The 24,940-nt window shown below is 49.5% G+C and overlaps 1 protein-coding gene across 8 annotated transcripts; it reads left to right on the top strand.

The window, feature by feature from the left end:
* The first annotated feature begins 112 nt into the window (after positions 1-112).
* Positions 113-23,750, top strand: EEF1D (eukaryotic translation elongation factor 1 delta). 8 transcript variants are annotated; one of them, XM_064154436.1, is made up of 11 exons: positions 113-200; positions 1,783-1,812; positions 5,339-5,391; positions 12,231-12,354; positions 14,048-14,119; positions 19,344-19,415; positions 20,657-20,753; positions 20,935-21,038; positions 21,648-21,896; positions 22,545-22,739; positions 23,655-23,750. In XM_064154436.1, the coding sequence occupies exons 4-11, from the start codon at positions 12,235-12,237 to the stop codon at positions 23,691-23,693; spliced, it is 948 nt and encodes a 315-aa protein (XP_064010506.1). In that variant the 5' UTR covers positions 113-200; positions 1,783-1,812; positions 5,339-5,391; positions 12,231-12,234; the 3' UTR covers positions 23,694-23,750. The 8 variants fall into 8 exon arrangements, with proteins under 8 accessions (XP_064010506.1, XP_064010508.1, XP_064010507.1 ...); XM_064154438.1 differs by lacking the exon at positions 5,339-5,391; XM_064154437.1 differs by lacking the exons at positions 1,783-1,812; positions 5,339-5,391 and having other exon boundaries at positions 115-200.
* Positions 23,751-24,940: the final 1,190 nt, after the last annotated feature.

The raw sequence follows: 24,940 nt of genomic DNA, 5'->3' as shown, positions 1-24,940 counted from the left end.
AGAGGGTGGGGAGGAGGTTGGTGTTGTACGTGCAGCGCTTTGTTTCCTTCCCCACACGTTTCTTCCCCACTTCTTCTCCCCGTGTCCGCTGCGAGTGGTTCGCGCCGCTCCCACAACCCCCTGCACACTGCGCACCGCCTTCCTTTGCCTGGTGGAGGCTGAGCGGAGCCCGGAGGCCTGCCCCGTGGCCAGCGCTGCCGGTGAGTGTGGCCACCCCTTCACCGGGCTCACTCTCTCTGGGTTCTTCCGCACCCTCCTGTGGGAGTTCTGGGCGTCCCTAGGCTCTGTTGTTCCTCTCACAGACCTGGGGAAGGCCCCTCGTGGTCTCTGCGGCTCTTTCGCGCTCTCGGAAGGGGGGTTGGGGGGCTCCCAACTCTCACACCCCCAGGAAGGGTGTTAGGACCATTCCCTTTGGGGTTCCTTCTTGCTTAACGGACGAGGAAGGAGGGTTTGGGGTTCTGCCTTGGCGCGGTGGTGGGAAGAGGGGGAGTGTGCGCTGAGGGACTTGCGTTGCATGTGGAAGTTTATATGTGAGAGTCACGTCCTCTGTTACGGGGTGGAGGCTGTGGGGGTCCCCCATCGTCTGTGTTGTCCCTTCGCGGAGTGCTGCCGCTCCCCATCATCTGTGTCTATTCCACTAACACTCACTGAGGGAGAAGGGCTTAGGCTGCACTTGGCCTTGGGAATAACTTTTCCCCACTTAAAAGTCTCAGGGAGCAGTGGAGTGACCCTCTCCTTTCCTGTACCCCACGGTCTCTTTGGTCCTGTTCTGCTTAATCGAGATAGGAAGGGGGTTGCTGGAGGCCTTCCCCGTTCCCTGGGGACCTCTTCTGCGTGTACTCCCCAGGAAAGGAGGATGTGGAGGAGCCCCACATTATCTGTGAGATCCTCTCCCAGGCTTAGGGAAGGGGGTTGTAGGGCTCTCCCCTCTCTGTGGAGGTGCTTCCCATTTGCAGGTTCTAAGTAGGAGGCTGCAAGAGGCCCCAGTTACTGGTGTAAGAACTGGATGTACTGATGCTGGAGGTCTCCTTTTGGGAGGGGGGTGAGTTCTCTCTCTTTTGGGGTGCTGCTTTTGGGGATGCCTTTGATATATGGAGCCTCATCCTTTGAAGTCGGGAGGTCTGTGGTAGGGAGGGGAATTTAGGGGGCCCAGTAGCTCTGGATGCCTCAGGAGATCTGCTCTTGTCCCCATTCCTCATCTTGGCAAGGGTTTCTTGTTGAGTCACCTGCTGCAAAAGGAAACTCCTGGCACAGAGCTCCCTAAAGCAGTGGCCTCATCCAGCACCTTTAGCTACTTCTCTGCAAGTTTGGTGTGGAGCTGGGAGCCCTTTGAGCCTCCCTCGTACCTCTGTCCTTCTGCCGTAGGTGCACCTGAGTTCTGCTCATCTCCTTTCTCCATATCCCGGTGTTTCCATCCTCCTGTAATCTTGCAGCCTGTTCTTCCTTTTTGTGTTTCCAGCTGGCTCGGGAAGTGTCTGCTTCGCAACTGTGTTTGGGAAATGGAGAGGAGTGGCTATGTGGAGGCTACAGATGTGCTCTCTTGGAGGGGAGGAAGGGAGGGATTGTGAAGGATTCCATCGATCCCTGAAGTTTGTGAGGCTGCTGCAGGCTGTCATTGCCTTCCCTCCTGATGTTCCTATTGATTTGTGGATTTGTTCTTTTGCATCTAGATGGTGGATGTTTTGGAATTGATTGTAATCTGATGTTCACAGTCATGTTGTGTGGAGGAGGAATTAACTTTGCTTGGTTTTGTGGCTGTAATCCTCTCCTCTCCTTTTCTAGGTGTGCCCTCTTTTCTCCCTGACCTTGCAGGTAATGCTGTTTTTTTATCTTTTCACTTGCTCTATTTGTTCTCAACCACTTTGCTTTTTCTCCTGAAGGTGACTTCTTTCCTGCCTTTCCCTACTGCTGATTTTCCCTCTGTCCTTGATTATTTTTCATCAGCAAGCAGCAGAATTCTTGCTTGAAGCAAAAAAAGAGGGGGGAAAAAAAAGGTAATTTTTTTTTAGGTGCTTGAGGTGGAGAGTTGTTGTGTTTTCCCTGGCTAAAGGTTAATGTGGAGCTTTCTGATGAAGTCTGCCCCTTGTCTGCCTGTGTCCTCCACCATCTCATGAGCTGGGGGAGAGCCAAACCAGCAGAAAGGCAGCATTACATCAGCATTAATATTTTCCTTGGCTTTAGCTGCCTGTCTTGACTCAGTGCTGAGGAGGGAGGAGGTGGTGGATTTGCTCCCTTCAGCTTCATCAGACCCTCTGGTGTGAAACCAGTCTTGCTTCTTCTCACTTCGAATCACAAAAAAAGAGAAAAAAGGAGGAGGCAAGGAGGGGTTCGATGCCTTCTCTTTGTTGCTGAGAAAGTGGGAATGAGGCAGCTGTGCCTAACTGATGCCAAAATCCCTAGATAAAATGAGTCTTGCTTTTGTGGTTGTAGCATTTTGGGGAAGGGAAGTTGTTTTTCCCCTAGGAGAAGCTTTCTCACTAGGGGAAGGCCTTTTTTCTTTAGGAGGAGCTTCTTTTTTTCCCCCTGGGAGAAGGTTTTTTGTCTTTAGGAGAAACATTTTCCTGAGTGTGGTATAACCCAGGTGCCAGATTTTAGACTGGTGCCTGTGGATCTTTCTCCTCTTTTTGACATGAGCTGGGCCCTTTCTGGGCATTTTGCTGTTTGTTTTTCTGGCTGCTGCTGTTCAGGAGCTTCTGGTGAGGAGGGTGGCATGACATGAGGGCACAAGAGTACTAAATATAAAATCAGCTTGGCCTGGTCACACTCAGCTGTTCCAGGGCATGTAAGCAAACAGTCCAGTGCAGAACTGAGATGGAATCTCTCGCAGTGAGAGTTCAATGTTGACTTAATTGTTGCAGAAACCAGGATTTTCCTGCCTAGCCTTTGGAAGGTCAAACTGCAATGAGCTGCCCCAGGACACCTCCCCCCGTATTCCCAAGTGCTACCCAGTTTTTGGCTCTTTCTCTGAAGAGAAGAGTTGAACCATGACCCTAATTCTGTCCTCTCAATTGTGGCTTGTAGAAAGCAGATGTCAAAGAATAGAATAGAATTAACCAAGTTGGAAGAGACTTCCAAGATCATCCAGTCCAACCTAGCACCCAGCCCTATCCAGTCAACTAGACCATGGCACTAAGTGCCTCATCCAGTCCTTTTTTGAACACCTCCTGGTCTGCTGCTTTCCCTCATCTAAGGAGACTTCTCAAGTCTGCTGGAAATAATTAAAGCCACATCAACCTTTAAATGATTTCTAGGAGAACTATCAAACTGGTGCTGCCTGCCTTGTTGGGAGCTGATGGGTCAGCCTGTCATGAGGCTGAACTGAAAAATCACAGTTCCAGTGTGGGGTCTGATTGAATTTATGTCTTTGGGAGGCTGTAATAAACATAACTTGATCCTTCCCCCCAAAAAAAGTGTAAGACTTTTACTTCACAGCCCTTTCCATTCAGGAGAAAAGGGACTTTGTCATGGTCAGAAAGGTCTCTTCCATTAAACCAATATACGGAATTAACTTTCTTCTTTGCTGGCTGCAGCCTTAGGTGATGTAACTCATGTTTTATGCACTTGAGGGCATAAAGCAGCCAAAACAGCTCATTGGTGAGTTTACAGCCCAACAATAGAGGCCTTTTCCTTGCCTGTTTTTACCTTGGTGCATTTCCCTGCACTGCTCAGACAACAGAACAGTTTGGCTCTGCCTTGAAATAACCAGGATGTGGTCATGAGACCACCAGCAAAGCTCTGAAGCAGTAACCACCATTAAAAACTCTCTATTTCAGGCTTTTATAAACCCTTTTTAACAGTCAATGAGAAGCCTAAACATTGACACCTGTGATTCTTTAATTGATTCTTTGGCATCAAATACTTTATGAACGGCAATTTTTGCTTTTCCAGTGGCTTCATGCTATGGAAAACACCCAGGACAGTGCCTGCACTATCACCTGAGAAGCAAAATTGTTCTGAGGACACATGAACCAGTCTCTGGATGCAGCAGGAGCCCTTCTTGCCTTATTTTTCTGCTCCATTCACAGATTTGTGAGCTTTAAAGACTTTATATGAGGTTTTCTGCCTCTCTCTCCAAATATTAATTTGTCTTTGTGCTAAAACAATTTGGTGATTGAATGGAAAAATTCCTCACTTAAACAGGTTACTGAGCAGAGGGTGAGTGGCCTCAGGAGTGGCTTGAGGGACAGAAATGAGTCTCTTCATGTCATCTTGTTTCATTTTGAGCTCAGACCGGAAGGTCTCTTAGTTCAGCTCCAGTTTCTGTGCTCTGATTTTTGCCAGCTCTTCAAAGTAGAGCAGGTTTAACTCAGTTTAAATTCCTTCTAGAACCTCTCAGGAGATGAGTTAGTCTCTCCACACTTTGTCAGATAAGGTGAACTGCCTTCTCTCATCCTACTAGAAGTGGGATTGGGAGCTTGTGCCTTGCCTGATGGTGCTGTGGTTTTAATGGCTTGCATTATCTCCTCATTTGTGTAATTAAAATCCTTCTGTGAATGCCTTTTCTCAGCTTCTTCTGGGAGTACTTAGGAACACAGGGTAAAAAAACCCCTTTTATTTTCATTTGTTGTTTGCCTTTAGCATGATTAGACATCAAGTTTGGCTCCTCGTGGGAACATAAAGGTGCTGGAAGTACCTTGGGCTTATTTTGAGAAGGTGATACCAGTAAATTCTAGGGGTGAAATCCTTTAATGATGATTTTTCTCTGGTTCTAATCTTTAAAACAGCACTTTGAGCTCCCCTGAGCCAGATTGTAGCTGCTTTGGCTTTAGGGGTGTTTGTTGCTTCCAGAAACACCTATTTTGTGTAATGTTGGATTGGTGACCTGAGAAGCTGCATCTCCTCAGGCTTCACAGGTGCAGCTCTGAGGCCTGAATCCTCCTGGGAGCTCTCACATCTTGTCTTGCTGCTTCTCCTGAAAAATCAGAGGGCTGAGTATTGGTTTTAGTATTTTATTTCTGTTCCCTTCATATTGTGTTGTGCAAACCACTGCCTTCTGGTACAAACCAACCTGTGAAGTAATTTTTTTGACCTCATAATGGTTACAGTTCAAGAATTCTTTTTACTTCTGCTCTTTGGTTACCTGAAACAGGGCAACCTGATCTTTGCTTTTTCACCACCAGTGTTGCCTATAGCAAGTCTGGAGCCTTCTGGGCTGGTTTCCTGCCCTGATGGGTCAATCGTTTTTTTGGATCTGTACGTTTGCATTGCTTGTTATTTCAAAATAAAAGTGAGTGGTGGTTGGTGAAGATAAGGTTGTTCTGGAGAGGTGTGAGTGTAATTAAATACCTGTGGGGGAGGTGTTAATTATTTGATAACACAGATGGCTCTTTGTCTCTAGGACTGGAAACTTATCTCTCACTGTCTCTTAATGCTGTCATAGGAGCTCCAAAAGTAAGTACTCTTTAGTTGTTGGGTAGGGTTTGCACCCTCTGAAAGATGAGAAGTCACTGATCTGGCACTTAGATCACTGCAGAGCTTTCTGATGTACACTGGAAATTCACCTGTTCAGCTCTGTCTCTCTTGGTGTTAAGGCAATGCTTTGATTTGGGAGAGCCTCCTGATAACAGGAAACCTCAATAATAGATCTTTGACTTGGGAGAACCTCCTCATAACAGGAGCCCTCACCCTTGAGAAGAGCAGTGTTGAGCCTCCAACTACTGCTCTTGAGGCTGTTTGCTTAAAGACTTGAGCAAAGTCACCTCTAATGTGTAGAAAGAATAGCCAACCAAACCCCCCAACTTAAATCTCAAATTCTGGGGAGGGCTTTGGTCAAAATCCTGCTTTTTCTACTTGAACTGTGACTAGAAAGGGAACTCAAATTGCAGAGTTAAATATTTCATTTGCATTAAATATTAAAGGTGTGAGACTTTGATCTGTGTTGAGTCACATCCAGGTTTCTTGTTACATCTTCTGTAGGGGTTTTTTCCTGAAGTAGTTGAAGTTGTAACCTTGGAGTCTAATGCCACTAGTGCTGGGTTAATAAGGTTTCCTCAAGACAAGATCTCAAAGGCTGTGAACTGATTTTTTTTCCTTGGAATAACTCAAACCAAGATGAACATGGAGCTGAACAGAGCATGTCAGGCAAATGGAGAGCTCCAGTCTCCTGGTCAGGAGTCCTTCGTGACCTAAATAACATAAACATTCCTAAATCTGACCTGTGCAGCTCCAGTTGTGTATTTTGCTTACCCACAGGATTTTGTGCTGCCAGGCTACTCTTCTAGACCTAAATGGCCACTAGAAATCATATAAAAATACCTACAATTACTTCACTGTGGGGAGGCATTGAGTGGCCAGGAGGCTGAAGGAGGTTTGACTTCCCCTCAGTCCTAGGGAGGTCATGTCTGGAGTCCCAGATCCTGTTTTGGGCTCCTCAGTTTAAAAAGGATAGGGAACTACTGGAGAGAGTCCAGTGGAGGGTGGGAAGATGCTGCGGGGCCTGGAGCACCTCTGTGAGGAGGAAAGGCTGAGAGCCCTGGGGCTGTTGAGCCTGGGGAAGAGCAGCCTGGGAGGGGATCTGCTCAATGCTCAGCAAGAGCTAAAGGCTGAGGGGCAAGGGGCTGGGGCCAGGCTGTTGTCAGTGGTGCCCAGCTACAGGACAAAGGGGCAGTGGGCACAAACTGGAACCCAGGAGCTTCCATCAGGAGAAGCCTCTCCACAGCAAGGGTGAGCCCTGGAGCAGAGCTTCTAAACCCAGCCAAACGTTGCGATGCTGGCAGCCCACTGTGGGTGACCCTGCTTTAGCTGGGGGTGGACTGGATGGTCTCCAGAGGCCCCTTCCAACCCCCACCATGCTGGCGTTCTGTAATCAGGAGGATGAGGCTGCCTTGAGGATTGTGGGGTTTTTACAGCAGGAAATTCTCTTTGAACCTCAGAATAACTCATGCAAGTTCTTTGGTGGCACTGTCATGGTGTAGGTGATGTCATCTTCCACCTCTTGGTGATAACACCATGGAAGCTGTAGTAGCAGAGCTTATCCTGAGGAGCTAGCTCAAGTTCCTGCTTGCTGGTGTGCTTCCAGCTGAGGTAATTTTGGTGTGGATGGTAAAAATGAGGTGAATCTTTATTGCAAGCCCTGAGCTGCCTGTAGCGAGAAGAGTTTTCTTGCTTCACAACTGCCATAAAGCACAAAAGAAGAGAGTAAAGTAGCGCAAAGACTTCAAAATCTGTTCAGTTTTAGATATTTTAAAGTGTTTTTTAGCACTCTCCCAATGTTTTTGGCAGCTGGAGGAGCAATTTTGCAACTCCAGTAAGAAAAAGAAAGATCTAGTTCTAGCTTTCCTCGGGACTTTTAGACTTAAAAAGCAATTTTATGTTGCTTTGGTGGTTTAAATGATACAAAGGTTCATTAAAGAACTTTAAAATGCAAAAAGTATTGGCTCAGAACCAATAATTTATCATTGTCTCTGCTCTTTCAAACCCCAAACTTGAGGCTTGTTGGAACTAGAAACCATCACCTGAAGTCTGGAAGCTGTTTCACCTCCGTGGGGATTTTATTTAGTGTTTTTATTGGACCTTTTATTGGGTCACAAATAAATTTGTAGCTGGAAAACTCACAGCTGGCTCTCGGGTACCTTAATTTTGGACCCGGTTTTGATCTTGCCTTGTGTTTTTTGGCAGAAAGGAGCTACTTGCTCGTTAGATATTGGAATAAATTCTCTGCTTGGAAAGGTATTTCCTAAATCACCTCAAATAATCCACATCCCAAGAGCTGCTTGGTTTATTTTTCTCTCTAATAAAGGAAAACAAGAGAGCAGATGCCATATTTTTCACTTCAGTAGAAGGTCTTTTTGATAGACTCCAATAATCATTGAGATCTCCAGCTCTTGGTCAGTTTTAATTTGACTACTATTGAGGATTTTGCTTGAAAATGGAGTCATAGTTTTTCAGTTAGCTCCCTCTGCTGGCATCACCGCAGAGAAACAGATAGATGTAAGTAATGACCTCAAGTGATTTCAGCCAGGGCCTTGAGTATTAAACAGAAGTCATCAGAATGCTTATCAGAACAAAAGGGACCTGTGGTGATGGGACAAGGGCTGACGCTTTCAAACTAAAAGAGAAAGATTTAGGATGGAGAGGAGGAAGAAGTTCTTCACTGTGGGAGTGGTGAGCCCCTGGCCCAGGCTGCTCAGAATAGTGATAGATGCCTCATCCCTGGAACCTTTCCAGGAAACATTCCAGGTGAGGTTGTTTACTGCTCTGAGCAACCTGATCTAGTTGCAGATCCACAGAACCCAGGCGTGGTAGGAGTTGAAAGGGACCTCTGTAGCTCACCCAGACCATCACTGCCTGCTCAGGCAGGGTCACCTACAGCAGGTTGCCCAGCATCACAGCATCCAGGTGGGTTTAGGATATCTCCGGAGAAGGAGATTCCACAGCCTCTCTGGGCAGCCTGCTCCAGGGCTCCAGCACACAGCAAAGAGGTTTCTCCTGATGGAAGCTCCTGGGTTCCAGTTTGTGCCCATGGCCTTTTTTGTCCTGTTGCTGGGCACTACTGACGAGAGTCTGACCCTATGCTCTTGTCCCCCACCTTTTAGCTCTTGCTGAGCGTTGAGCAGATCCCCTCCCAGGCTGCTCTTCTCCAGGCTCAACAGTCCCAGATCTCTCAGCCTTTCCTGAGGCTCCATGCCTCTTGATATCTTCCCACTGGACTCTCTCTGGTAGTTTCCTGTCCCTCTTGAACTGGGGAGCCCAGAACTTGAACACATTTTCCAGCAGTGGCCTCACTAGGGCAGAGCAGAGTACAAGAACCTCTCTTGACCTGTTAGCCACATTCTTATTCATGCACCCCAGGAGACTGCTGGCCTTTGTGGCCACAAGGGCACGCTGCTGGCTCGTGGTGAACTTGTCCACCAGCACTCTCAGGTCCTTCTCTGAAGCTGCATTCCAGCAGGTCACCCCTCACCTGTATTGGTTGTTCCTTTCCAGCTGCTAGATCCTACACTTGGGTTTGTTGAGCTGTATGATGTCCCTGCTGACTGCAGGGGGTTGGACTATATGACCCTTAAAGGTCCATTCCAGCCCAAACCAGTTGATGGTTATAAGTATTTTAGAAAAATTATTTTACCTTCAGAAATGGGACCTTTTTAGGCACTTCTCTGAATTAAAATTCATAACAAAAGAAGAGCCTGGGGAGAGCTTTGGCTCTTTTCTGTGATGAATGATGGCTTTTGACTCTCCTGAATGAAGGATGGCTTGGTGGTGACCTGGAAGTGCTGGGTTAATGGTTGGACTTGATCTCAAAGGTCTTTTCCAACTGAGATGCTTCTGTGATGTCTACTGCATGCCCTTACTGTCTTGAGTCCTGCTGCAACTACACTGTTGTGCTTATCTCTTAATGCTGCCACTCTTTGGAGGATGAGGACCAGGAAGCCTCCCTGCCCTGCAGAAAAAGTGTGGGTAGATAACCACAAATGCGTCGAAGCTGAGCGGCCACATTATGAGGGGGAAGCCACCATGGCTGCCACGGCCCCTGAGGAGTGCCCAGAGGTTGAGGCTGTCAATGGGGTCTGCAATGATGACTCTGGTGAAAGTGAGTCCAAAGGAGAGCTGAAAAGAGCAAGAAATGGGAAGAAGCAAAGGAGGCGGAAGCGTTCTCCAAAAGCCAAACCTGTGGCCTCCAAGTTAGACTCTGTTCTGAGTGGGTTGTTAGCTGACCACGTGTGGTTTGACAAACCTTTCTATGATCGTGCTGAGACCCTCTACAGAACCAAACTAGCTGAGTGTCAGCTCCAGGAGGCACCCGAGACTGCACCAGCTCCGCAGCAGTCTCCTTTAGTGGCCGAGTCAAAAGCTGCCCAAGATGTTCCCAAGCCCAGGATGGTTTCATCAGCCCTGCCCTGCTCCCATGGTACTTTGTCTGCATGCCACCATCTCGTTCAGGGTGTTTGGGTCAACAAGCTTGACTTTGATAAGGCTGAGCAGATGTTTATTGAGAGATCCCAGTTCTTTCTTCCTCCAAATGTCCTCACCCTCCCCTCGGTGTGCCCGAAGGGTGGCATCGTTGGGCTGAGGACGCCGGATGAGGGCTATGTCACAGCCCTGCCAACTCCTGCTACACCAGGCGTGGCTGCAGATGCTGTCACTGCCTCTGCTGTCCCCTTGGTTCCCAGTTTGCCTGGCTCTGTCCACCAGACAGTGAATGGTAAACCCCAGATTTCAAGCTTGCAGGCTCTCATGTCTGAGGTCTGGTTGGAGAAACCTCTCTATGATGATGCTGAGAAGAGCTTCTACGAGAACATGTTTGACGGTCACCCGTCGGGCAAAAGCAGACAGCGGCAGCGCAGCTGCCCCAGAGTGCTGAAGAACCACCCTGAGGACAAGAAGAACCGTGGTGCTGGGAAGCGAACAAGCACCAGACTCATGGAGATGGTCACCAACATGCTTTCTGCTGGGGAGCAGCCTTCACCCACCTGCTTTTTTCTGCATGAGGGCAGTGAGACTGTGTGGTTTAGGAAGATGAGGTATGACAGTGCTGAGTCACGATACTATGCATTTGAAGCTTTGAAGATGTCCAGAGCAGGAGAGAGTTTGGAGAAGCTGAAGTCTGCAGTAGAAAACCTTTCCCAACCAGCTACTGATGCTTCAAGCATTCCTGCACCGGAAATGAAGTAGGAGAAGTTTATTCTTATCCAAACCCCCACCGGGTCAGGATTAAGCTGAAGGAATTTTGCATGTGTAGAAGACAGGAGCCAGCATGTCACTGTAGGGAGATGTTGCTCCAGAGCTGAGCCTGTTTGTGGGCAGAGAAGCTGGGAGAATCTCCTTCTCCTGAGGAATGATGGTGGTTATAGGTGGTGCTCATGTGGTTTAGAGTCAGGGCTAGGAAGCGAGCCTTATCTTTGCATGGGGGAACCTGACCCTTTGTCTTGGAGAAGACAAAAGTGTCTCTGCTGGGTCATTCTGTTAAAAGTCCATGAGACCCAACAGAGACGTGATTCTCTGAAGGAATTTCCCCCCATTTCTGTCAAACCCTCGGGCTGGCCCTTGAGCTCCATGCCAGGGGTGGTGACTACATTTAGCATCACCCCCAGCATCCAGCTTGAGGAAGGCTTGGAGTTGCTGAAGTCCAGTTTGGAGCAGGAGCATGCACTGTATTTGCCTCACTGCAGGAGGAGGCTCACCACAGTTAGATCATTTGGTCTGCAAGCTGCTGTTGATTTGGGGACAAGACACTTCTGATCCTTGAGGTGTCCTGGGATTTGATGAGGAAGCTTTTAAGAGAAGCTTTGGAGGACACATGTCTTTTGCCTTCTCCTGCTTGAGAGAATCTTGAGTTGGACAAATCTTAAATATTGGGTCACCCCTTCCCAGGAAAGTCCGTCTGGTGGTGCCAGATGCATGGCCTAAGTTTGTCTGTAACTGGGATCCTCTATTGATGGTGCTGGCTGGCAGCTCAAGCAAGGTCTGGAGGGTTGGGTATGACACGGAATGACTTCAGCGTGGAGGACCTGTGGTGGCCTCTGGTCTCTTCTGGGTGCGATGAGGTTTGTTTTGCAACAGAGTGATCTGTTGGCCTCTCGAAGTGTGTTGCTGTGTAGCTGTGGGGTTTGGAGCTGGTAAAGGAAAGGTTTGTGGGTTGCTAATGAGAGCATCTCATCTGTGTTGTGTGGTGGTGGTTTCATATCCCTGCTTTCCTCACCACCTCAAATTGATACTGGCTCTGTAGTTGTCCCCTGGCTTGAAACAAGGGCACATCCTCTTTTCTCATGATGGTTGAGGCCTCCAAGCTAAGAAATGAAACCTTTGGAAGCTGCTGCACTGAAGAAGAACAAGGTGTACCATTTCACAAGGTGGTTGAAGCTGTTCCTTAGTGACATGATGTGTGTCTGTCTCTTGCAAGCATCACATTGCTGATGATTTTGATCTCCAGCAGTTGCTGCAGCTTCCTAAAGGGCACTTGGACAGTTAGTGGTGGTGGTGTTGAAAGTTGAGGGTGTATTGGACTTCTAGAGATCTTGTCTTTCTTAGCAGTGGAAGGAGGTGCAGAGGAGGTGATTTATCCCATCCCCACTTAGTGTGGGGTCAGGCCGGGCAGATAAGTGGGTGATTAGGCCTGTCCTGCTTTCTTAAGAGGATCCATTTGACTTAAAGCTTTCCTCTGGAGAGGGAAACCAAGCAGACAGCTGCAGGCAGAGCTCTGTGGGGAAAGAAAACTCTTCCGATGAGCTCATAACAAACTCTCCACCTTCTAGGGTCTCACTTTGGGTGTTTTTTGTTCTTCCTTTCTGCAGAAAAATGGCAGTGGACTACTTCATGCATGAGAAGGTCTGGTTTGAGAAGTACAAGTACGATGATGCCGAGAGGAGGTTCTATGAGCAGATGAACGGGCCGGTCGGTGGCTCCTCCCGCCAGCAGGTACGTGCTGCTTCTCAGGAGGGTGTTAGCAGGGGGCTGGAGTTCAGGAGCTGGTACAGAGCAGGTTGAAGGACATGATCCACCTGGGTGTGCACTCATGGTGCTGCTTTTCCATCTGTGAGAGTCCTTGTGTGAGTGTCTTCTCTGGAGCTTGCTGAGCTTGCCCCTTAGCTCTGACCCTTTTTGCCTTTTAAAAGACCAGTTTTGACCTGTGCAGAGCCTTCTCCTGTGCTCAGGAGCTATCTGATGCCCTTCCAACAATGAGATTAGGTTGCAGCAGCTACTCCTAATCTTTTCAGAGTGCTGTAGCAGGGCACCATGCTCTCTCTGGTCTAACGGACCCAGAGTGAGCTGAGCAACCCTGAAACCTGTGGTTTTTCTGCCTGGGCTGAGCAAAGAATCCACCCATCCCCAAGGAAGATGATGTCTTGCTGCCACTTCAGAGCAGTTAAGCTTTCCTTGAGGGATCTACATGACATGATGCTTGAAGAGATGCACCATGGCTCCAAAAATCCCACAGGAATGATGTTCCTCTCTTTGTACCCCTTGAAGCCATCAGTGCGCTCCTGCAGGTGATTGCATCACAGTGGTGGGGAGTTGTGGGGAGCAGCTGAAGCCATTCAAGATTTAATTCCAGCCCCAAATGATGATGATTGAAAGCTCCAGAGCTCTGATGACCTCTTCCTGCCCTGTCAAGAGCTGTTAACTGCCGCTTTGTTTGGCTGCTTGTCTAGAAAGCTGCTTAGAGTTTGAAATGGCTGTGGTGTAAATGTTGGAAGGAGAAGCTTTTTGCTGAAGTCTGAGCTTCTAGGCCCACTCTTGGCTGTTCCTGCTGCCTGCCAATGTCCCCTGGGACACCTGCCTAAAAATTAGATGAGTGCTTGAAGTGGGTGATGAAGTGCAAACCTCTGTGGTGCTCTTAGAAGAACAGTGTAGACAATTTCACTCCACATCAGGAGCTTCTACCACTGAAGTTCTGGCTTTGAGAGGTGGTGTGAAGGCTCTTGGAGGGGAGATTCTGCATCGCTTTCTCAGTCATTTCTCCAAGGGGAAAAAATAATCCAAGCTCCTTAAAAAAAAACGTTCCTGTCACTGAGAAGTGAGTGTGGGCAGCTTGTTGATCTTCTGTGGTCTGTTTGAGATATGGGGCTTTGGGGCTTGCAAGCACTTTGATGTCTCAGATCTTGCTTGTAGGGTTGCTGTCTGGTTGAGGCAAGGAGTGAATAGATGATGGAAGTGGGGAATTTGTGCCCTAGGAAGAGAATCTTCCAGTCTAGGCTAATAAAAAAACCCTCCTTATGCTCCATCCTCTGGGTCCTAAAGCCTTCAGTCTGGGTTGTCACTTCTCAGCTGGGTACAATGACAAGCAAAACGAGCTACTTCATGCTAGATCTTGAGGGAACACCGATGTGACTCCAACCCTCTGCTTGCCTGGCAGCTTTCCAAACCCCTTCAGACTGATCAGAAAGGGAATTTCAAAGCTCCTTGACTTGGCTGATCTCACAGACACGTGGCCCTGATCTCACCAGGGGCTGCGCTTGCTGCAGCTTGATTTAGAGCCAATCCTTCCCATAGGAAGGGTTCTCCCTCCCTACTTTTGTTCTTACCCCTTTTTTTTTCAAAGTAGTTTCAGCTGTTTCCTATTTTTAAACTTTTTTTCCCCAAACCTTAGTTCTTTCTGCACTGTTTGCAGGAGAACGGAGCCAGCACCATCCTCCGCGACATTGCCAGAGCCAGGGAGAATATCCAGAAGTCGCTGGCCGGAGTGAGTACCAAAGCTCTCTCACCAGCTGGCTTCCTTCCAACCATTTTTAGCTCCGATGGCATCTCACACTAAAAAACCAAACCCAAGCCAAACCCTGCTTGCTGGTTGGCCACAACCTCGAGAGACCTGATCCTGTTGGCTCCTCAGTTCTGTAGCCGAGAGGAGATGGAGGTGTGCGGCGCTGTGCCCACCAGCAGGGCTCCATCCCATTGTCAGCATGCTGCTTGCTGGGGGGGGCTTCTGCACACTCACTCTGTTGGGCTTTCAGATTCCTCCAGGGCTACATTGCTTTGGAGTTTTTTTTTAAGTTTTCTTTTTCCTTTTTTTTTCCTTATTTTTCCTCTTGGCTTTCTTAAATGTTCAATTTTTCTTAATTTTTCTTTATTTTTCTTCAGTTTCATTTTTCATTATTTTTCCTTTTACGTTTTAATTATTTTGTCATTTTTATTTACTTTAACATTTTCTGGGTTTTTCCTTCATTTTTTTTTTTCTTCTGCTTTGGGTTTTCCCTTCATTTGTTTTTCTCCTTCTGTTTTAGGTTTCCCCTTCATTTTTTTGCCTTCTGTTTTGGGTTTTCCCTTCCTTTTTTTTCTTCTTCTCTTTTGGGTTTTCCCTTTTTGTTTTTTTTTTCCTTCTTCTGTTTTGGGTTTTTCCTTCAATTTTTTTCCTTTACTTTTTTTGTTCCTCATGGTGAATTCAGACAATGCTTTAGGTTGGAAGTGTCCTTAAAGGTACCACATTCCAAGCCCTTTGCCCATGGTCAGGGACACCTTCCACTAGCCCAGGCTGCTCAAGGCCTCCCCCAGCTTGGCCTTGGATGTTGCCACAAGTCTCAAGTAACCTTGCTGGGGCAGCAAAACCCCCGAGCTGCCAGCACAGGAGGATGTCTCTGCTGGGGTACCCTCAGCTGCCACCTTCTCTTTCCTGGGGGTGCCTTCAGTTTTAGGGTATGTGCAAAAAAAAAGGGTACCTTTTCTCTGCTGAATCTGGGAAATTCAGCTTGGCTGCTTGCTCCAGGTCCTCACCATCTCCTAGAAGCTCAGAAACGGGCTTTTTTGAAGTGTTTTTGTTCCCATCACAGGGAGCAAGTGAGCAGAGCCTGTCCCCCCCTCCTGGCCAGCCCTCAGATACTTGTTTATCAAATCCCCTCTCAGTCTTCTCTTCCCCAGACTAAACAGCCCCAGGTCCCTCAGCCTCTCCTCATAAGCCATGCCCTCCTGTCCCCTCATCATCCTTTTAGCCCTCCGCTGGACCCTCTCCAGCAGATCTCTGTCCCTCTTCAACTGGAGAGCCCAAAACTGAACACATTATTCAAGATGAGCTCTCACCAGGGCTGAGTATAGGGGCAGGAGAACCTCCCTTGATCTGCTGGACACATTCTTCTTAATACACCCCAGGATCCCGTTGGCCTTCTTGGCCACAAGGGCACATTGCTGTGCCGTGGTTAACTTGTTCTCCACCAGTACCCCCAGGTCCCTCTCCACAGGGCTGCTCTCCAGCAGATCACCTCCCAGCCTGTACTGGTGCAGTTTATTATTCCTCCCCAGATGCAGGACTCTGCACTTGTCCTTGTTGAACTTCATCTGGTTCCTCTGTGCCCAGCTCTCAATCTGTCCAGGTCTCTCTGGATGGCTGCACAGCCTTCAGCTTCAGGTCAGGAAAACTCACAGAATCCAGCTCATGTGTCTCAGTTTCTTAACTCTGCAGTGGACTGCTGCACAGATCTTCCCATCTGAGGGCCTCTATCCTTCACTTGGAGTGATTTGGTTCCTCCTGGGGGCATTTAAAATCTTAATTTCTACCTAGAGCAGGACACAACCAGGGGATGGAGCCTTTCTCAAGGGGAATATTTAATCTGCCTCCTTAACAGCAGCAGAAAGGGCTAACACAATACTTTTGGGGTGAATGTGAAGGAGTTTGGTTCTTTACCCTCGTGGCCTTGCTGCACTTGACACATTGCTCCAGCATGGGATCCAAGAAGAAATTTGGAAGTGGGTGGAGGAAGGTGAGGGTAAATTTGACCAAAGGGTGGTGGAAAAGGATTTAGTGTGCTTTGGTGGTCCCAGAATTACAGCAGAGAAATCAGGGGAAGGCTGGGACAGCTTAAGAGGAAAACCAACTGAAAATACTGTTGTGGAGGGAAAACATCTGGAAGTTTTCTAATTCTAGTTCCTTATTTCAGCCAACAGCTGAAGGTTTTCCTAAAGTGGCTCATTTTAAGCTGAAATCAAAACTCCTTGGGCTTTCAGTAGGGGAGCAGCAGCTTCTCAAAGTCTTTGAGTAAGGCAGAAGTATGTAAGGAAATGAATCCCCATCCCAAACAGGGTTGGAAAGCTCATGGCACAAAAATCAATCTGCTGGGGTTTGTCTTTTGTTCCTGTGAGGAAAGCTTGGTGGGCTGGAGGATTGGAAACTTCAGTAAGCCGTGGTCAGATCTTCTCTGTCAGTTAGGACAGGGGTGCAGAGAAACAGACTGGAAGCATCAGTTCTGTAGCTTGTATTTCTGGAGGACCACTGTTGCCTTGGACAACCTATCACAGAATTCTTTAGGCTGGAAAAGACCTTTAAGATCATCAAGTCCAACCATCAGCCTAATACTGTCAGGTCCCTCAGCACCACATCTATGTGGCTTTGAAAGCCCTCCATGGATGGGGACTCCACCACTGCCCTGGGCAGACTGAGCCAGGCTTTCAGAACCCTTTCCATGAAGAAATTGTTCCTCATGTCCAACCTAAACCTCCCCTGGTGCAACCTGAGACTGTTTGTTCTCATCCCATTGCTTCTTCCCTGGGAGAAGAGACCAACCCCTACCCCACTCCATCCTCCTTTCAGGGTGTTGTAGAGAGCCAGAAGGTCTCCCCTCAGCTTCCTTTTCTCCCAGCTGAACAACTCCAGTTCTTTAGCTGCTCCTCTGAAGCTCCCCAGACCTTTGCCAGCTTTGTTGCCCTTCTCTGGACATGCTCCAACCCCAGAATTGAACCCAGGATTTGAGGTGTGGCCTCCCCATTGCCCATCCTGGGGGACAATCCCTGCCCTAGTCCTGCTGGTCAAGTTATTGCTGATCCAAGCCAGGATGCTGGTGACCTTCTCGGCCTCTGGGTGCATACTGGGTCAGCTTCAGCCAGCATTCCCAGGTCTTTGACTGCTGGACAACATAGAACAGGCTTGACTTGAGAGCATACTTAAATTTGTGTGGGGTTTGTTTTGCTTCATAAATGCAAATTTGTGCTGTCTGGTGGACAGAGAATGGAGGAGCATGTTTTTGGAGTCAGGGCTTAGATGCCTGAACGTGCGTCAGGAGCCTAAAGTTGTAAGAATTGGCCCTTAGAAGATAGGGGGATGGAAGATTGCTGCTTTTATTTACTCTGAAATTCATCCAGGGCTGGTTTCAGATCTGCTCTGTTCTTCTCCAGGCTTCTACACACATTTGAGAAGGGTTGAGTAGATGGCTTGGACCTCCTGAAGGAGGTTACAAAGCTCAGATGCTGGAAGCATTTGTTTGCACATACCTTCCATCTTGCTTTGCATGGTCATCTCTGCATCAGCCTCTCCAGTTGTCATCTGCTTGATCATGAATGCTTCCTTGGCTCTGAGGTTGTTACCATATGGGATGGCATCATCCAGAGGGACCTGGACAAACTGGAGAAGTGGGCCTATGAACTTCATAAGCAGCCCTGAGAAGGACTTGGGGCTGGTGATGGGTGAAAAGCTGGAGATGAGCAGGCACTGTGCACTGCCAGAGCCAGCTCTGTCCTGGGCTGATCCCAGCAGTGTGGGCAGCAGGGGGAGGGGATTCTGCCCCACCGCTGCACACTGAGTGTAGCTCTGGGTTCCTAACACAAGAAGGAGCTGCTCAAGCAGGTATGGAAGAGGCCCTGAAGATGATTAGGAGGCTGGAAGTCCTCTGCTGTGAGGCCAGGCAGAGAGTTGGGGTTATTACAGTCGATCAGAGATGGCTCTGTTGCCCTTTCAGGACTTAGAGATGTATGAGAAAGGTGGGGACAGACCTTTGAGCAGGGCCTATTGTAGCAGGACCAGGGGTGATGGCTTGAAACCAAAAAAAGGAGGGAGGAAGAAACTCTGTTACAGTGGGGGTGCTGAGACCTTGGCCCAGGTTGTCCAGTGAGGTGGTAGATGCCCCATCCCTGGAACCATTCCAGGTCAAGTTGGTTGGGGCTCTCTGAGCCCTGCTCAACACAGAGGGGGCAGACTTAGATGGTCTTTGAAGATCCCTTTCAACCCAACCTTTTGAGGACTCGGTGACCAGAACTCACTCCTCCCTGAATTAACTTGGTCCAGATGATGTAACCAGAGCAAGAAGAGGTCCGACACAGACACAGTCCATCTGAGCTTGCTTTCTTCTCTTTGGTGTCCTGAGGGATATCCTGGTGGTGCTAGCAGCCTCTGTTTGTGGGGGTGCAAATGAGGATAGAAGCCCATGTAGGAGGTTTCACCAAGTTCTCCCTGCAGACCAATGTTGTGTTGCTTTGCTTCTCCAGCAGGTGGTTACTGGGGGCTTGTTAAGGGTTTGGTAACCTTGAATGTGTTTCTTTGTCAGGTGTTAGACCTTCTCAGTGCTCATTACTATCTAAAGGATGGAGATCAAGGATAGGGCCAGGGTCATCTCAGTGGTGCCCAGTGACAGGGCAAGGGGCAACTGGCACAAAATAGAACCTGGGAGGTTTCATGAGGAGAAACATCTTGGCTTGGAGGGTTGAGGGCCTTGCAAGGAACTGTCCAGAGAGATGGAGTCTCCTCTGGAGAGCTTCCAAGCCCACCTGGAGATTGCTGTCTTGGCCAGTGTGCTTCAGCCAGGGAGGTTGGACTGGATGATCTCCAGAGGTCCTTTCCACCCCTCCCTCACCATGCTAGGATTCTGGGATTACAGGAGAACCATCTGAGAGCAGTGTGTGCCACAGCAATGCATGAATCTGCTTCACCTTGGGTTTTGCAGATGGAAGATAGCTGGGACCACGCTCTAGACATCTTCTTGTGGTTCTGCCACCCAGCTGTGTGACCTCTGTGCAGACACTGAGCTGTGTCCTGAGCAGATGGCCCAGTTCAGTGTGCAGGCTTTGGTTGGTGTGAAGCTGCCTCTCGTTGCTTAACAACTTGTCCTGCATGTGTGTCTGCTGCCTGAACTTGACTTCTTCCAGCATGAGTGACATCCTTTGGTATCTTCCATGTTCACCCAAACATCCCCCAAACCTTTTGCCCTTTGCAGCAGAAGACAGGTGGTCCTCGTAGTAAAGAAGCTCCTTCTGCCCGTCAGAAGAGGCAGTCAGGCCGCTCAACTGTAAGTCAGCTACGCATGGGTGGAGCTGCTTGTGTGGTTTGAGAGGATGGTGTAGAGCAAGGACAGCCCTGCCTTGGAGAGATAGACCAAGTTCTCCTCCCCTGCGATGAGAACTTGTGGCACATGGCTGTGTCATGGAATCATAGAATAGAGTCATTTTGGTTGCAAAAGACCTTTAAGATCATCAAGTCCAACCACTGTCTACCAAGGCTGGTGCTAAACCGTGTCCCTTAGTAGGATCATCTAGCAGGACATTTAGATCTCCCAGCTTGTCCAACAACTGCAGATCTCCACTCGTACCCCTGAGCCTGCTCTGCCTCAGTGGTGGTGTTGGGAGGTTGGGCTCTTGCTGCTTCTGATGTCTGCCCTGTGCCCCTTTTTGAGTGGGTGGAGAAGTGTCTCTTTGACTTTCTCGCTCTGTGTGTCCTCCTGGGCTTGGCATCTCCTAACCTTCTTTCCAAGTGCCATAGATTCTTTTTCTTCACCCTCATTTTCCACCTTCAGTGACTGCTTACATCTCCAAAGCCAAGGGTCACCTTATTCCATCCACTGGCAGGGTGTTAATTATTTCTTGACACCTCATCAGTTCCTCCATTGTTTTCAGGTCACGGCCTGAAGACCTCTGTTTTGTTCCCCCTCGGTCAATCTGAAGCCTCCTTTGAAACAAATCCCTCCTCTCCCCCCTTTTTATTGACTGATAAATACTTGGAAGGTAGATCTCTAGAATTTCTCCTTCAGGATGCCTGGAAGCAGGGTTAAGTTGTTCTGAGAGGACTTAAACCTGGGCTGGGGGAAGGTAGAAGTGTAGGGATCTCCTCCTAGCTTCCATAGTGACATTAGGTGGGTCATTGTTGTGCTCTGTCCCTCAGTTTGTCTCTAGAGGAGACCACTTGTCCCATCTAAGAGGCTTAGGGTTAAACTGTGTTTAGTTGCAGTCTATGACCTTAGCCTTCAGAGAATGACTTTATCCTTTGTGACTGCCATGTCCTTCATCAGTGCCAGCTGAAGGTTCTTGAGATACCTTTGGTGCTTCATTCTGTAGAGCTTTTTATGGAGCTTTCAGAGAAGATGTAGATGTCCTGTTGTCTTTGTAGGTGATTGTCCTTGTTTCTAGATTGTGTTTAGACTGGCTCTCAAATGTTCTCCTTCCCTGGAAGCATAACTCAGCTTCACTAAGCCTCACCAAGCCTTGGCAGCAGGTGAAGAGGTGATGAGTTTCATCTTGGTTTTCCTTGTTGCAGAGCACCAACACAACCTCTTCTGGGTCTGCTGGTGACCATAATGAACTCCTTGCCAGAATTTCCCACCTGGAGGCAGAAAACCAGAACCTTCGCAGTGGTAAGTTGGGGAATCTTGGTCTGTTGGTAGGTGAGGTCATGGTGGTGTCCTGGTGGGAGTGAGCTCTGATCAGATGTTTGTAGTGGAGCAACTGGTGGTTGTAAAGCCCACTTTTGAGCAGAAGCAGCTTTGTCCTGGTGCAGAGCCACAAGATAAGGTTCTCCTTGCCCTCTTCTCACAGTTGTTTCAGACCTTCAGATGGCCATGTTCAAGTTGGAAAGTCGCCTGAACGCTCTGGAGAAGTCATCTACCTCCCACCAACCGTCACCGGTTCCACCAACCCAGGTAAGCCTGGGCAAGATGATGTTCTTGAATGCTTCACCAAGTGCCAGGTCTCCCGAGGTGGCCTGGCTGTCTGAAGGCAGAGATGCTGATAGATAGGACGAGTTTATAGGTTTACCAGCAGCTCTGGCAGCTGCCTTCTCATCCTTCCTTCCTACACATACTTTTGCAGAGTTGGAGACTTCAGGTGGGAGAGCTGGTGCAGATTTGTTGCAGTCTGGGGTTTGATTCTCCTTGTAGGTTAGAAGATGTGCTGCCAGTGGTGGTCTTGGCAGTGAGCAGCAGACCCTTCTTTGTGCCAGGGAAGACACTTGGTTGTGTTCCCAACTGCTGTAGTGCTCAGATCTATGATCTAGATGTCCTGAACCCTGTAGAGAAGGCTCAGCACTTGGTGGTGGTTTTCACTCTAGGGCTCTAAGTGCGGGCATGGTGGGACACTTCAGAGGTCCTACTTTGATGGTCAACAGATGATCTTCACCTAAATCCCATGGTGTGGGTCGTGCCCAGTGTCTTGAGCAGTGTAGATTTTGAGCTTCTCAAGGTCTGCTCTGATTTAGGATCATCTTCTCTCTTTCCTCCATGTGAACTGGAATCCTCCTCACCCCGCTGAAGAAAGTGGAACCTTTCAGTGTTCCCTCCAAGAAAGTGGAGCTCCCGTCAGCTTCACCTGCAAAGAAGGCTGAGCCAGCTGCTGCAGAGGAAGATGGTGATGATGACATTGACCTTTTTGGTAGCGATGATGAAGAGGAAGACCAAGAGGCTGCTAAAGTCCGTGAGGAGAGGCTGCGTCAGTACGCAGAGAAGAAGGCCAAAAAGCCTGGCCTGATTGCCAAGTCTTCTATCCTCCTGGATGTCAAACCAGTGAGTGGCTCAAGTAGGGGAAGCTCCCGAGTGTGGCTGAAGGGACTGCTGGAGATAAGACCTCCAGAATTAGAATCATAAACTGGTTTGGGTTGGGAGGGACCTTCAAAGGTCATCCAGTCCAACCCCTATGCAGTGAGCAGGAACAGCTACAGCTAGAGCAGGTTGCTCAGAGCTCTGTCCAACGTGACCTGGAATGGTTCCCAGAATGGGCCTTCCACTACCTCTGGACAACACTGTGAAGAATTCCTTCTCATCTCATCCAAATGTCCCTTCTTTCTGTTTGAAACCATCACCCCCTTTCCTATCACTACACTCCCTGACCCAGAGTCCCCTCCCATCTTTCCCACCTTGACGTCCTGGAGGGTCTCCAGAAGGTCTCCTTGGAGCCTTTTCTTCTCCAGGCTGAACAACCCCAACTCTCTCAGCCTGGTCTCAGCAGAGGGCTTCCAGCCTTCCTCTGGCCCTGCACCAGCAGGTCCATGTCTCTGCTGTGCTGAGGATCCTAGAGCTGTCCCTAGCACTGCAGGTAGGGGTCTCAGCAGAGCTGAGAGAGGAGGAATGTTGAATTATGAGTCACTTGAAACTTGTTGAGGCTATTGATGATCTCCAGGACACCTCTGAAGTTCACACTTGACCCTTTTGCAGTGGGATGATGAGACCGACATGGCCAAGATGGAGGAGTGCGTCCGCTCCGTCCACATGGACGGGCTGGTGTGGGGAGCCTCCAAGCTGGTCCCGGTGGGTTATGGCATTAAGAAGCTCCAAATCCAGTGTGTGGTGGAGGATGACAAAGTGGGGACGGACATCCTGGAGGAGGAGATCACCAAGTTTGAAGACTATGTAAGCTTTGGGGCGGGCTGGGTGATGTCTGACCCATAGGGTGGTTTCTAACCATGTGTGGATTATTGTTACACTTGGGAGCTGTAGATGAAGTCAGTGGTGTCTGCTGAGACAAATGTTTAAGCCTGGAGATGTCTCCATCTCCATTCTTGCTCCAGCCCTGTGCCAGTAGCACTCCCAGTCTTGTTGGGAGAGCAGGAGGCCAGAGGCTTCCTGTTCTTGACCTTTGCCTGATGGTTGGTTCCATTTGGAGTAAAAGAGGAACTTTAAATGTTCCTACATGTTCCTAAGATGTTCTTCACTGGGTGAACTGTGAAAGCTTCATAGAGTCATGGGGTTGTTTTGGTGTGCAAAGACCTTTAAGATTGGCACTGCCAGGCTGCCACCAAACTATGGCCCTCAGCACCACACCTGTGGGGCTTTGAAAGCCTGTCAGAGATGGGCACTGCACTGCCCTGGGCAGCTTGGGCCAGGCCTTGACAACCCTTTCCATGAAGAAATTGTTCTTCATGTCTGACCTAAACCTTTCCCTGGGGCAACTTGAGGCTATTTCCTCTTGTCCTATCACTTGTTCCTTGATGGAGGAGACTGAGCACCACCTGGCTCCAACCTCCTCTCAGTAGAGAGCCAAAAGGTCTACCTTCAGCCTCCTTTTCTCCAGGCTGAGTAACTCCAGGTCCCTCAGGTGCTCCTCACAAGTTCTCCAGACCCATCACCAGCTTTGCTGTCCTCCTTTGGCCCTATCCCAGCCCCTCAGTGTCTTTGGAGTGAGGGACCCTAACACTGCACCCAGGACCTGGGCCCACCTGGGTCTCTGAGCATGGTTTTGAAGACATTCCTGATATGCTTTCTCTGGTTTTAAATGTCCAAAGCCACCTTGGTGACCTCTGGCTGCTGCTTTTTGTTCCCTTGCAGGTGCAGAGTGTGGACATTGCTGCTTTCAACAAGATCTAGGAGCATTAACGGTGTCTCCTGAAACTGTAACTAATAAAGATCAAGATTGGACCTGCAGAGGGAGTGGTGGCTTTTCTCTGATGGGGCCAGCTTCTCCTGGGCGCTTGGTTGTCACTTTGGGATATTTCCCTTCCTTTTCTGCCCTTCAGGAAAGGTCTTGAGATGGAGGTGAGCTCCATTTCTGAGTTGGATTGAAGATCAGAGGGGCATGTTGAGGGTGTTCCCCACTTTTCCCAAGGTGGCACTTCAGGTCAGGCTCTGCACAAAACCCCTGGGATGGATCATCAGGAAGCACCCAGGAGCTGTTGGTTTGGGGCTGCTCCTGAAACTCTGATCTGGAGCTGAAGTACCAAGGGGTGGTGACATTTCTAACCACAGGTTGGTCACAGTGCCAGAGTCCAAGGTCCAGGCTCAAGTTACACAGTGCCAACACGAGGAAGAGCCATAGGCTTGGGCTGCAAGCTGTGAGGCGCTGCTGGGGCTGGCACCCGCCATGCCAGCTGTCCCTGCTGGCACTTGTCCCGGTGGTGGTGTGGTGGCTGTTCTGTCATGCTGGGTGTGTGGCATGTGTCTTCTGCTCCATATTGGCGTCCTGGGGGTGGTGAATGTCCTTGGGGGTGATATAGGCAAGTGGGACCAAGGGAACTCCGCACCACTCCGCTTGGTGACACACCTGAGGGACAGGATGCAGCTGAGACCTGCACAGGCTGGAGACGTAGGCCTGTGTGAACAGCATGAGGTTGGACCTGGCCCAGCAGGAGGTTCTGAGCCATGGCTGGGTGTAACCCCAAGCCCAAATTCAGGCTGGGGGTGAAGGGTTGGAGACAAGCGTTGGGGGGTGCTGCTGTCCTTTTTGTCCCAGGTGGCTTCTCTGTTGCCACCTACGGTGCCCTGCATCTCTTGTGCTGCCCTGGCCCTTCTGTGGTCCGTGTCTGGCGTCCAGGTGTCCTTTGTGCTGCCCTGGGCCATGTGTCCTGTCTGCTGCCTCCCTCGTGTTCCCCTGCGCTCTGTGTGCCGCAGTCCCTGCTGCTCCGTGTCCCCGTGGCTGCCGTGTGCTGCCCGCCCTGCCTGTCCCGTGTGCCCTCTGCCGCGCTCCCGTGCCCACCACCACTCCGCTCTGCCCTCGCCGTCTCCCCGCGTCCCCCGCCCGCCCCCGCTGCCGCCTCGCTGCCGCCGTCCCGGCTGCCTCTGCCTGCCTCGCTCCGTGTCCCTGCCCCCGCCGCTGCCCCTCCCCGCGGCCGTGTGCG

This window comes from Pogoniulus pusillus, chromosome 14 (assembly GCF_015220805.1).
Source record: "Pogoniulus pusillus isolate bPogPus1 chromosome 14, bPogPus1.pri, whole genome shotgun sequence".
In the NCBI taxonomy this organism is placed as follows: Eukaryota; Metazoa; Chordata; class Aves; order Piciformes; family Lybiidae; genus Pogoniulus; species Pogoniulus pusillus.
The sequence above is the reverse complement of the archived record's forward strand: the minus strand, read 5'-3'. Positions and strand labels throughout refer to the sequence as shown.

What these genes read in the sequence shown, in the direction of transcription:
- EEF1D (XM_064154431.1), top strand. Translation starts at nt 9,454, where the DNA reads ATGGCTGCCACGGCCCCTGAGGAGTGCCCAGAGGTTGAGGCTGTCAAT. An exon ending in GGCAGTCAGGCCGCTCAACT is followed by an intron (nt 19,416 to 20,656) that starts GTAAGTCAGCTA and finishes TCCTTGTTGCAG; the next exon opens with AGCACCAACACAACCTCTTC. An exon ending in TCACCAAGTTTGAAGACTAT is followed by an intron (nt 22,740 to 23,654) that starts GTAAGCTTTGGG and finishes GTTCCCTTGCAG; the next exon opens with GTGCAGAGTGTGGACATTGC.